Here is a 12,080-nt window from a genome sequence, read left to right as displayed (position 1 = left end):
CGAGGGGGGCATCAGGCATACACATCTCTCCTGGCTCGATCGGCCAGGAGCAGCCAGAAGCACCAACAGCCACAGCAAGGAGCCTCTGCACCTGATCTTGGTTTCCAACACCCTCTCCAATAAAAGGAACCTGGCTCCTTAGAGAAACAGCTGATTCTGGGGCTGGGACTGGGAAACTCAAGATGCGGTTGGAGCACCTTACAGGACCAGTAAGAAAGTAAGAAGTAGGGGCGCCTGGGTGGCTCAGTCGTTAAGCATCTGCCTTTGGCTCGGGTCGTGATCCCAGAGTCCTGGGATCGAGCCCCGCGTCGGGCTCCCTGCTCGGCAGGAAGCCTGCTTCTCCCTCTCCCACTCCCCGTTTGTGTTCCCTCTCTCGCTGTGTCTCTCTCTGTCAAATAAATAAATAAAATCTTTAAAAAAAAGAAAAAGAAAATAAGAAGTAAGACAGTGCTGTTTAAAAAAAAGCCCCAAACCTGAACCCAAACCACAGAACAGAGGCATGTGTCAAGAATACGTGGGCAAATGGGAAGGAGCCCCCAGCAGCCAAAGAGGAATAAGCGGGGTCACAAAACACAGCAGGACATGACTAAGTACATTGCTAAGCGGGGGATAAGTGGAAAAGAAGGGTGATAACGCTTCCTGACGGAAGGATTCCAATTAATACATGTACCAGGAATGTGGGAAAGAGGGAGCCGCCAGAGGGGAAAGCCACACAGAACCAGCAACAGACACTCAAACCAGTGAAAATTAGAGAGATACAGGACACCTGCATCGTCTCAAGTATCTCCTCCAGCATTCGCTCAAGGCTCTGGCAGTTTTAACACGTGGCCAGACTGACTCTCCTCCCCGGGGATGTGGGGAGGTGTGGGCTCCATGACTCCATGTCTCACTCCTGCAGCAGGGGGGTGAGCAGGACAGTGGGCGGGACGGGGGAGGGGAGGCCAGAAGTGCAGATCCCGACACCAAGCAGCAACAGGATGAAACACAGGGCACATCGCCTTTGGCATTCCTTCAAAAATGCTAATGACCTCATTCTAATGACAGAAACAACAAACAAATCCAAATGAGAGGCAGTCAACAAAACTCGAGGCCAGTACTCCTTGAAGACAAGGAGCTGCCAGCCTGGAGGCGACTGAGGAGACAGGACCAGCACGCCCAGCGTGGAGCCCAGGAGACGCAGGAAATGCAAATAAAGACTCTGGCTTGGTTAGTGTTGTGTCAACGTGAATTCCTTAGTTCTGATCACTGTGCCAGGGCTTACAGATGCTAACATTAGAGGAAGCAGGCTGAAGGATATATACAAATCTCTGTTCTACTGTTAGGACTCTTCTGTAAGTCTAACACTATTTCAAAATAAAAAGTTAAAAGCGAACAGTCGGGACACTGTGCTAAAGGGGAAGACTCACTCCAGTGCGAGCACAGCACTCTCTGTACAGATCCTTGGGCTACAGAAAAGCCTGAACGGCACAGGCAGGCTGGTCTGATGTTCGGAAGGGACCAGGCAAGCTTGAGAGCCTACACAGTCCCCCTCCCAAATCCCCGTCAGAGTGGGGGTGCCAGCAATCCAGGCCCAGACAGCAGGCCCTCCCTGGAGACCCAGGCTCACCTTGACCATGATGTTTAACATGGCCCCAGGATAGGAAATGGTCACCTTGGGCTTTTTTACACTGGTCGTTTTGATGACAAAGTTTTCAGGGAAGCTGTTGGGCAGGACGCACCATATTCCATCCGTGTCCAGCTCCAAGGGCCTCCTTCAGAGAAACAGAGAAACGAGGCCACATGGATACTGGACCATGGCCTTCACATAGAGAGAACCCGGCATGAAGGCCCTTCCTGGCCATGGACCCATGAAACACAATGCCCACCTGCTCGCTCCCCGCCCCCGCCCCCCAGAGTGGGGCGCTCACCCGATCTGCTCAATCAGCTCCCGTGCCTGGGTGATGATGTTGGCCCCCGTGAAGCAGACGATGCCTGCCATCTCCATGGAGTACCAGCGAGCCCTGAGAAAGAGAGTCACAGCCTGGGGGGCCGGTGGGGCTCCCCTCAAAGGGTCACTAGAGGAGGTCAGCAGAAGGACACCGAGAAGGGGACATCTGAAGCAGGGCAGGAGAACCACAGAGGACCTGAGCTCAGTGCTGGGGACACTCCTCTGCCCTCCTTCCAGGTGCAGGGCTGGAAGATGCAGCAGGCCACCACTGTCAGCAGCTCCCTCATTGCCAGCCCAGGTGGCCGTGCGTCCTCACGAGCCCCCTTCCACTGTCCCCAGCTCCATCTCGTGCCCTCTCCATCTCCCAGACCCCACGCTCACCCTCACCTCTCAGGGAAAACACAAGCCCGCGGATGCCCGCAGCTTCCCGCCAGACACCTGGCCCACTGCCCCCAAACCAGGTCGCATCGGGAGGCCTGCCCCTCCTGCCCCTGAGGACTCCACTCTAGCCCTGCTTTCCACCCCTCCTTCTCTGCCATTAGAAAGCAACAAAAACTAGGGGTGCCTGGGTGGCTCAGTCAGTTAAGTGTCCGACTCTTGGTTTTAGCTCAGGTCGTGACCTCAGGGTTGTGGGATTGAGGCCCAGGTCGGGCTCCACGCTCAGCGGGGAATCGGCTTGAGAATCTCCCTCCCTCTGCCCCTCCTCCACCCCCACCCCCCACTGCACACATACACAAATGTGCGCACACTCTCTCTCTCTCGAATAAACAAACCAACCTTAAAAAAAAAAGGCAACAAAAAATACAACCACCTTCCCTCAAACCTAATCCCTAGTGTCCCGTATTTCTCCTTCTCCAGAGTCAACATGCTGACCCTCCCCAGTGGGACCCCTACCCAGTGGCCAGGCCTCCATGACCCGCTCCCCGAAAGGCCCTCACTCACCATTCAGATCCCCCCTCGTCCCACGTCCGTCAGAAACAGGCCACCTTGGCTTTAAGCAGCACCCCACCCCGGCCTTCCTAACTCCTCAGATGGCTTCACACCTCGTGTTAGTCACGCAGTGTTGCTTGGTGACTGCCCAGACCCTCTCCACAGCCTCCATCACATAAACACCCTGGAAACTACCACGTCCCTGTCTCCCGCCCAAGACAGGGAGACGACACGTCTGTGGCGCTGATGCCCTCGGCACCCCAGACCCTCCGCGTCAGCGTGGCCCCACCCTCACCCCAGCCCCAGCCAGCGGTCCCGCCTCCCTGAGCACGAGGCCTGCAGGCGCCAACTCCCCCGACTCAGGCCCCAGGCAGGAGCGTACCCCCTGCGCATGACGTAGCCGTAGAAGGAGTTGAGGATGCACTTGTGCGCCAGCTGCAGGGAGTCGTACAGGACCTCCATGTTCTTGCAGCGCTTCACTTCCGCTGCGTCGCCCAGCTCCATGGCCGCGGAGAGCTTCTTTTTCCACACCTAGGACCACATAGAGACCAGTCGCCTTCTAGGTTCTTTCAGCTCACATTCTACGTAGTCAGTGGCCCAACGTTTTAATAGTTTGAAAATTTCAAACCTACAGAAAACTTCCAAAACGAATACAATGGAAGACCATAGACATGAGAAAAACCACTGCGGACCCTGGGCCACGTTTCCTTTACCCCGTTCTCTGTACGGGCACAGCCCCTTGGAAGGTGCAGACATCAGGACCTGACCCCGAAGACTCCAGCACACAATTCCTAGGAATAAAGGCATTGTACATAACCAAAACGTGAGTACCGCCCCTGAGAAACGTAATAAAGGGTATGGGGTCCGCACGTCCCTCCCAGGTCTGCACAACCCGCAACCCTGCAGCCAGGCCAGAACCACACACCGGGCTCCCACGAGTCCCGAGTCACTGGTAAGCCAGCACTTCCCGGTACAAGGCAGATGTCCTGAAACGAGTTCTGAACACAAAGGAACTTTTATTTCTTGTGAGACCAAGGACAAGGAGAAAATACTACAGCAACCCACTTGGACAACTCAGACTTGGGGCAACATCAGCCTCCTGGGACAAAACCCAGAACCCAACAGTGAGCCAGAGGAACAAAGGAAACCCAAGTCCGAGACAAGCAACAGAAGAAGGGGCTTCACGCCACCCAAGAGGCCCAGGGGCTCCCAATATGCATCCTGTTATTCAGTGGACTCTGACTTAATGCTGTGGACAAGCTGAGTTACAGGTCTTCTCCAACAACAGAACTCAGAAACCGCTGAAGGCAGAGAGCAAAGTGCACACCAATAAAGACAGCATCTCAGGATTACAACTGACTCACGAGCCTAATGATGGACCAACACCTGCTTATCGGATCCTGTACCAAGTGTTGGAAGACGGAAACAATAGAGCTAACAAAGGACCTCGTGCTATTCTAAATAGTTGTAATGGAAATGTTCTTCTCACTGTGGTGGTCATTACACACGTACATACATTACATGTATGTTTTTGTCAAAATCCACAGAACTGCGCACGTGGAAGGGTGACCAGCACGGGCACTCGGGGGCACATGAACTCACTCCTGCCCAAGCTGCATGTCTGTCCCTGCTTGCTAACTTGGATGCTGTCACAGTGATCAAAGATTTGATGTTTCCCTTTCTGCTTTAGAACACCTGACCTTCACTTCCCTAGCTGATGCATTTCAGTACCTAGAAGAGCACCTGGCAAAGAACAGACAATAAACATCTGGAATGAATGAAAGACTCTCCAGAATTTGAATCAGACTAGAAGCCATGGATCGCGAGTGCTAGGCCTGGGGGTGCCCGACCCCAGTCCCACCCAGTGCCAGCCCAGAGGGGGACATGGTGACACCTGGCCTTCACACCCACGGGCTGCACCTCCTGAAATGCTGAGCCCGAAAGGCAAGGCTGGAGGACATCTCCCCCAGCATGTGGGTGAGACTTACACTGGCAGATGAGCTCTACCTGCTTCACTGCGAGGAAGCAAGTCTTCGCTAGCAGGATCTATAGGGTGGGTTTCCGTGATGGGACTGGCTGTCCTGAGGCCAAGATGTCCCAGGACGAGGAGCCAGGCCTCTCTGTGTCCGTATTAACCGAACTTAGGGTAACGAGAGATACTGAAGAGGCCCCTAATAAAAGCAACTGACAAAGAACCACAGGGAAGGCCATACATATTTCAGCAAACTCGCCATCCAATATGAGAAGAAAATTTTCTTGAAGGTCTGATATTTAAAGAACAAAACAATTAAGATATTCACTGAATGTCTACTATGTACCAGGTACCAGAGAATGAGACACTCACTACACCTTTAGTTCTTGTCTGAAGAGAAACAGAGAAACAAGAAACTCAACAGTTACTTAACTGAAACAAAATGAGATGGGACTGCAGCTCCTCAAAAGATTGAAAATTAAATTACCGTAAGACCCAGCAATGCCACTTTGGGTACACACTCAAACGAACCGAAAGCAGAGACGTGAGGAGCTGTTTGCACATCCACATTCACAGAAGCCAGAACTTGGACGCGACCCAGCGCCCGTGGACAGACGAAGGATGAACAGAACGTGGGGTGTACACACAACGGACTACCGTTCAGCCTCAGAAGGAACGTCCGACACCTGCCACAACATGGATGAACCTCGAGGACCCGATGCTGAGGGAAATGAGCCGGTCATATTCAGACGCTGTGTGATCCCGCTAACCCGAGGGCCCTACAGGAGTTAAACCCCGAGACAGAAAGTAGAATGGGGGGTTACTGTTATGGGGGAGCAGAGTTTTAGCTCCGTCAGATGAAGAGTTCTGGAGAGGGGTGGGGGTGGTGGCCGCACAGCAGTGTGAATGTCCCCAGTGCTGCAGAACTATGTGCTTAGAAATGTTGAGTTTTATATTATGTCTATTTTACCACACTAAGAAACCAGCAAAAAAAGGTAATAATCATAAAATGTAATGACAAGAGTCTGTCAGAGCAGGGACCTTACTGAGTCCAGCAGTGAAAGGTCTTTCAGAAGAAAGAACCCCATTCGCCCAAGTATAAGACTACTCTGTATCATGATCACTGAGGTGTTGCTATGTACCTTCCTTGATCCTGCTGGACGAAATGGTTAGTAAATCACACTCCCACTCCTGCCGTCAGAGGCTGGCAAATAAAGGGCCATGTGGCTAATACTACACTCGTGCAGCCTGTTTCTACTCCAGCTGCTCACCTCCGGCTGCAGAGGGATGCAGCTCAGTTCCAATAAAATTTTATTTATAAAAATGGCCCGCCCAGCCATAGTGTGCTGATCTCTGCTCTAAATAAATACTTCCAAAGCAATTACTCAGAACAGTTTCAAGGCCTCAGGCCTTTAATCCCTCAAAGCTGAAAATAACTGTGCACTCATTACTTTGCAAATGCATGGGAGCCCAGAGATGGGGAGCCACACATCCCAGCTGGGGGTTCTCATCTCAGAAACTCGACTCTGCTCTGACCTCACGAAGGTCAGACTCACCTTGTGAAGACCTTTGAACTCATACCGCCTGTCTCGGAAGGCACGCACCGTGTCCACATAGAAGGAGTTCTCCCGCTGGCAGATGGTGGTGAGGCGCTCCTCCACCCTGGTCACATGGATCTTCTTGTACGCCTTCCGGCAGTAATCTGAGGCACAGTCGAGAGCAGGGGAGCATGAGAGACTCCACAGAGGAGGTAGCCAGGCCTCCTGGACATAGCCAAAGAAAGCGAGGAAGCAACAGATGCCAACCAGTGCAGCTTTCTAGGTTAACACCAAGGAGCAGAGAAGCCCGAAAGATACGTGCTGGTTCATCCTCTCAAAGAAAGGGCAGCCCCAGTGTGAATGGGCCAAAGTCCCCAAGAGCACAGGAAGGTGAAGTCACCATCTGAAGAAGAAATAAAGGAAAGCTGCAGGAAGAACCAGTTCACAGTGACCTCATCCGGTGCAACATCCAGTTTAACTGACCTCAGGCTGTGAGGTACCAGCACGGCCCGACAAAGGCCCAAGCCAGAGGAGGCACCGTGTTTGGAAGCCACTCACCTGACAGCCTCCGCTTCTCATATTTAGCCTGCTCCTCGCGGGACAGCTCGTGAAAGGCCCGGGCTGGGCCCTCTGCAGTCAAGGGAGGGAACTTCTCCGACTCCAGCTGGTGCTGGATCCGATGGTACTCGCTGCGGCTGGCTGGCACTAGGCGGGTGACAGAGGGAGTCCGTGACAGGGACCTGCACACCTGCTCCCCGCCGAGCCACCCTGCCCCTGCCCTGGGGCTGCACTCACTGAACTCGCCCCTCCACTGCCAGGCCATCTTCCTCTGGCAGTCTGCTCCCGGCTTGTTGAAGTCACAGGCAGCACACGTGGCCTCATCCACCACGGCAGAGGGCTGCGGTGGGGTGGGAGGGGGATCGGTTAGGGCCTGGGCAGGAAGAGCTCGATTCTGATGGGGGAATCGGTCTCACCTGCAGGCGGTTTGTCAGGATGATGTTGGGGTACATGGCCCCCACGTCCAGGTGGTAGATAAGGGGACACTCTATTCTGTTTGGAACATCTTTCAGGGAGGTGAGCTTGGTCTTAATCTGATCACACACCTAGGAGAAAGGACAAAGGAGTGGCGACAAAGACAAAAACTGGAGACTGTACGGATGGTCACAAAGCAAGCACCATGGGTCCCAGAAGGATGGCAGATGATGGCCACCAACACCTGGAGGTACAGGAGCCCCGCAAGAAAAGACAGAGCCCTAAGGAGGACAGCATCTCGGGGAGCACAGCCTCTACCCCAGGGGACCTTTTGCGGTTGGGAGAAAACTGTGAAAGACTGTCTGCGGCCTTGCATGGCAGGGCCGTCTGCCAGCGAGTGTGGGACCAGGCTGGAGCATCAACAGCACTCTTCCTGGGTGCCATTCATGCCTGCACAGTGAGGGCATGGGACACCCCGGCCTCAGCAACCCCTCACCTGACAGATGAGAAGGCTCAAGAGGTTAGCAGGGGATCAAGCATAGGGCCCCTTAGCCCAAACGCTATGTTCTGAACCTCCGTGTTAGATGGTCTCCAGCATTACTTTATAAACCAAAGAATCAGACTCGTTTCCAGAGGTTGAGCTGTTAGCCAAAAAACCCCTCCTGATCCCAAACACTTAGATGTCCTGCACAAAACATGAGAACTATCCCTATAAACGCAAAACTGAGCTTCTAAGTTACCCTCAGAGGGCAAAAGCGAAGAGCAGACTCAGAACCAGAGCAGTGAGCTAATTCGGTGATGCCCTCTGTTGGGGTCCCCAGGACCACTCCCCAGGTGCAATGACTCACAGAACTCACCCAGCCAAGGGAAAAGGCAAGTGGGGTGGAGGCGGGAGGAGGTCAGGCTCCAGCTGGGATGAGCTTAATTCTCCCAGCATCAAACCAGGACAACACTCACCAAGTGCCGTGTTGCCGGGACGCTCACAGACCCAGCGCCCAGGGCTCTTCCTGGGGGCGGGTCACGCAGCTCCTCTGCCCGCACACACCCAAACCACAGACTCCCAGAAGAGAAGCAGGCGCTCCGCGTGAACCAGTGTTAGCACAAGTGAGTCAGGTTCACGAGGCGCTGCTGTCCAAGAAAGGGGAGAACCTGAGCCCCGAGTTCCCAGCCTCACATGCAGGTGCTTCCAAGGCCGGCCGTCTGGGCCCGCGGTGTGAGCACCCCACACATTTCTCATGCCTCCTCAGTGCGAGGCAACCTGCACACAACAGGGACACAGAACCCCAAATAAAGGCAGGCCCTCAGAGCCCACCTCCATGAAAGGATAAACTAGAACACGTCTGCCCACCAGAATCACATCTCTTCTGGGCTCTTGCTGGAGAAAGTCTTCCCTGAGCACCTGGCACCAAAGGCTGGTCCCTCCAACAAGTGTGTGGTTGGGGAACCCTCTAGTCAAGGAACCACATGACAAGGGACCCCAGGCCAGAAACTGCATCAAAGTACTGACAGACCCTGATGGGCCACCTGAGCCTCCCTGCGGAGTATAAATTCACATTCGAAACTGCAGAGTGTGAGAGGGAACACCCCCATGACCCCCATGATCCCCATGACCAAGAGCAGACACAGTAGGAGGAGGCCCCAAGAACTTGAGAATACATCTCCTAGAGTAAACGTGGGAAAACGAGCATAAATAAAAATGCTGAAGACCAAAACTCTAAAACAAGAGTCCAGTTAAAAAAAAAAAAAAAGCAAATCAGAAAAAAAAACAACAGAGCCTCCAGAAATAAAAATATTGTCCTAAAAAGTAAAAAAGTCACTGCAACTATATAAAGCTAAAGCTAACTGGCTTCTGATGGTCATGTATTTTCATCCACTCCCCAAAATGTAACACTGAGTTAAATCAGAGCACGGACGCACACTTGACTGAAAAGTTCATTCTGCACAAAACATACACAACACCAAGGAACACAACCCCCAAATTTGAGAACTAACGTATCCACAAGTTAAGCTAATAACCCAGCAAACCTCTGTGAAGGACCAGATAATAAATACTTTAGGTTTTGTGGCTACATATTCTGTCAGAGGTTGTTTGTTTGTTTTTTATAACATTTTGAAAATATAAGAACCATCGTTAGCTTGCTGGCTGCATGGGCGTCTTGGGCTATGGTTTGCCCACCTGCTTTAAACCGTCAGGTTTAAAGTTTAGACTGAAACACACCTAAATAGACTCAAGATTAACCAGAAGAACAGCCACCTTTTTTTATGACATATGTTAAATTTGGTAGTCATGTGAGAAAAATCACTTGAATGCAAAATTGCCCTTAGTATTAAAAAACTGTTTAAAATCCTCCAAAGAAGATAAAGAACACACCAGAAACCATGACTAAAAAGAGTACTATCTACCCTATGGAACAGGACGTGCCAGAAGCATTAATACCTCGTTTCTAACTAAATTCTAGGCAAATGAATCATTAGGAGAGCAGTCCCTCCATCCTTCTCCACCCTGAGGCATGTTCTGAAATCTACTAGGGAGGAAGAAGAGAGGGAAGGAGGCAAAGTTCCCAGAGGACACACCCAGCGCCACCGTGACCCCCAGCTGGTGCCTCCCGTCAGCATCGTGGGGACAGGATGGTCCCCTGGAAACAAAGCGATTAGCCTGTTGCCCTTTTCCTAAGGACCCTGGGCTGCCCTTTAGAACATTCTGGAGACGGAGTGAGGGCCACACTCCCTGTCCTCCAGGAGCCCGATGCTGGGCTCCCCCAGGCATCTGGAGGCCTCCGCTCAGCACACCTTGGTCTCAAGTTGCCACTTCTTCAACTTGAAAGTGGTGTCTGTTCCTTCTGAGGTGCTAACTCACATTTGGTTTTCAGCCTGGATGCTCCTCACAGCTTGTCCTTTGAGAGTTCCCGAGGCATACGGCAGCTGGAGCTGACAACAGCTGCACAGAACTTCACAGTTTGCAAACTACACAAACACATTCTTACTTGAATTCTGCCTAGCGAGTCTGTTACGAGATGTTTCTCGAAATCAATCCTAAAACTGGTAAAAACTTCAAACCACGAGTCACTCAATATGCCGCAGTGCTGAGCAGGGCCTAAGAGACACACCTGAGAAGTGCTAAGTCCAAAGAACAGGACCAGCAAGCTGGGAGGTACCTGGGGTCTCCAGGCATGGGACACGTTGTCAATGGTGTTCTGTTATTTGATTGGTGCTATGGTCACTATATTCTACTCTGTCACTTATAGGAATGGGCTCTCAGCATTTTTAAAGTCTCCTTAACAACAAAAAATAAAAACCAATGGCTCCTCACTGCCTATAATATGAAGTCCAAATGAACTGGTCTTCAGACCCAGCACTCACCTCTGTCCCACATCCGCCCACCACGATGTTCCAAGAGCCAGCTCAAGAGCCCTCCGCCTCCTTGTGAAACTCTCCTGCCTCCCTAAGTCAGGTCATTCACTGTGACCACAACACTGTCCTGTTCCTCCCCCCTGCCCCAACCAGACCAGAAGCCCTGTGTCCTGTCTCAGGGCCCAAGTATCAGTGCGTAACAAACATGCTACTGAAAGAAGCCGGTCTACAAGGCAGGGCACGTGACAATGGTTTCTCCTGGCCCCCTGGAGCGTTACCTCTTGGAAATTGGTGACCTGCTCCATGGGCACCTTCTCCTCTTCCTCGATGGCATGACGCATGGTTTTCTCCACCCGCTGCAGCAGGAAGTCAAAGGCAGCAGGATTCTAGCACAAGTGACCAAGAGAGGACATGAGTAAGACGGGAAATGCCCTTGCACCAACCAGTCTACCCAGGAGGGACGCCGGCAGAGAATGTTCCAGAGAAGCTGAGCACCTGCCCTGCAGTGCCCTAGTCAAGGGCAGGCCAGACAAAGGAGGTCTGGTAAGGGGTCCACAGGGCAAGAGAGGAATGAGGGCCTTACTGCAGCCCCCACAACTTCTGGGTCTGACCAAGCATTCGGCAGGAAGACCAGGGAGGGGCTCACCATCCTGAACCTGCAGGGGATGTCACTGCGAAACACGCCTGACTCAAGGGCCTCCACGTGGCCACCCACATAGGTCTCGGCATCCAGCACGTGACCGTCATCTGTGAGCTTGTTAAACTCCTGCTCCTGCTTGTTGGGGAAGATGATGTTGGCATGGAAGGCCTGCACCATCAACAGGGCCTCACACAGCGTCCCGGAGCCCTTCCGCAGCACCTATGGGGGGGGAAACAGCAGGCCTCAAATCACACGCCACAATCCCACAGCTGCATCCACGTCAGCTGCCTGGGACCAGCTCCACTGGGCAGCGTGTGGAGAATGGCACACGGGGCCAGGAGAGGCACTGACCTCATCAGGCTCCATGGGGATAATGGTGCAGAGGGCGAATATAAAGGGGTGGACATATTTCATGTACAGGTAGTACGTGGCCACTGCATCTGAGACCGAGTACGTGGCCAGAGTCTGAGGAGAGAACATCAGAGAGTAAGAGCAACGAGGAGGCACGGAGGCACCACATCAGAACCAAAGGGCAGCAGAGTGAGGGAACACACGTACCTGGGGCTGCTCAGTGGCCATCCGGCACATGTCCTCGGGGTCCAGCTCCACAGGGTCGTAGCCCAGCTTGGCTTTGGCAGCCGCCTTGAGGTTATGGCTGCCCACAGGAAGGTAACTGTCCCTCTTCACCCACCTGGGAACAAGAACAAGAGCAAAGGTCAGAGAGGACTCCGAGATGAAGCCCACCAACCA

At 52.9% G+C, this 12,080-nt stretch overlaps 1 protein-coding gene across 1 annotated transcript in view; it reads right to left on the bottom strand.

The window, feature by feature from the left end:
• The window catches only part of POLE (DNA polymerase epsilon, catalytic subunit), a 47,335-nt gene that overhangs the window by 25,781 nt on the left and 9,474 nt on the right, over nt 1-12,080 (bottom strand). Inside the window, exons 13-23 of the mRNA XM_035016780.1 lie at nt 11,889-12,021; nt 11,682-11,795; nt 11,337-11,549; nt 10,969-11,076; nt 7,342-7,470; nt 7,163-7,265; nt 6,926-7,072; nt 6,386-6,531; nt 3,240-3,388; nt 1,908-2,000; nt 1,607-1,751 (exon numbers count right to left, since the gene is read on the bottom strand). Of these exons, the coding sequence (XP_034872671.1) occupies nt 1,607-1,751; nt 1,908-2,000; nt 3,240-3,388; nt 6,386-6,531; nt 6,926-7,072; nt 7,163-7,265; nt 7,342-7,470; nt 10,969-11,076; nt 11,337-11,549; nt 11,682-11,795; nt 11,889-12,021 (1,480 nt within the window). The remainder of the gene's footprint in view (nt 1-1,606; nt 1,752-1,907; nt 2,001-3,239; nt 3,389-6,385; nt 6,532-6,925; nt 7,073-7,162; nt 7,266-7,341; nt 7,471-10,968; nt 11,077-11,336; nt 11,550-11,681; nt 11,796-11,888; nt 12,022-12,080) is intronic.

The sequence above is a fragment of the Mirounga leonina genome, unplaced genomic scaffold (genome assembly GCF_011800145.1).
Source record: "Mirounga leonina isolate KUSES-001 unplaced genomic scaffold, KU_Mleo_1.0 Mir_171, whole genome shotgun sequence".
In the NCBI taxonomy this organism is placed as follows: Eukaryota; Metazoa; Chordata; class Mammalia; order Carnivora; family Phocidae; genus Mirounga; species Mirounga leonina.
The sequence above is the reverse complement of the archived record's forward strand: the minus strand, read 5'-3'. Positions and strand labels throughout refer to the sequence as shown.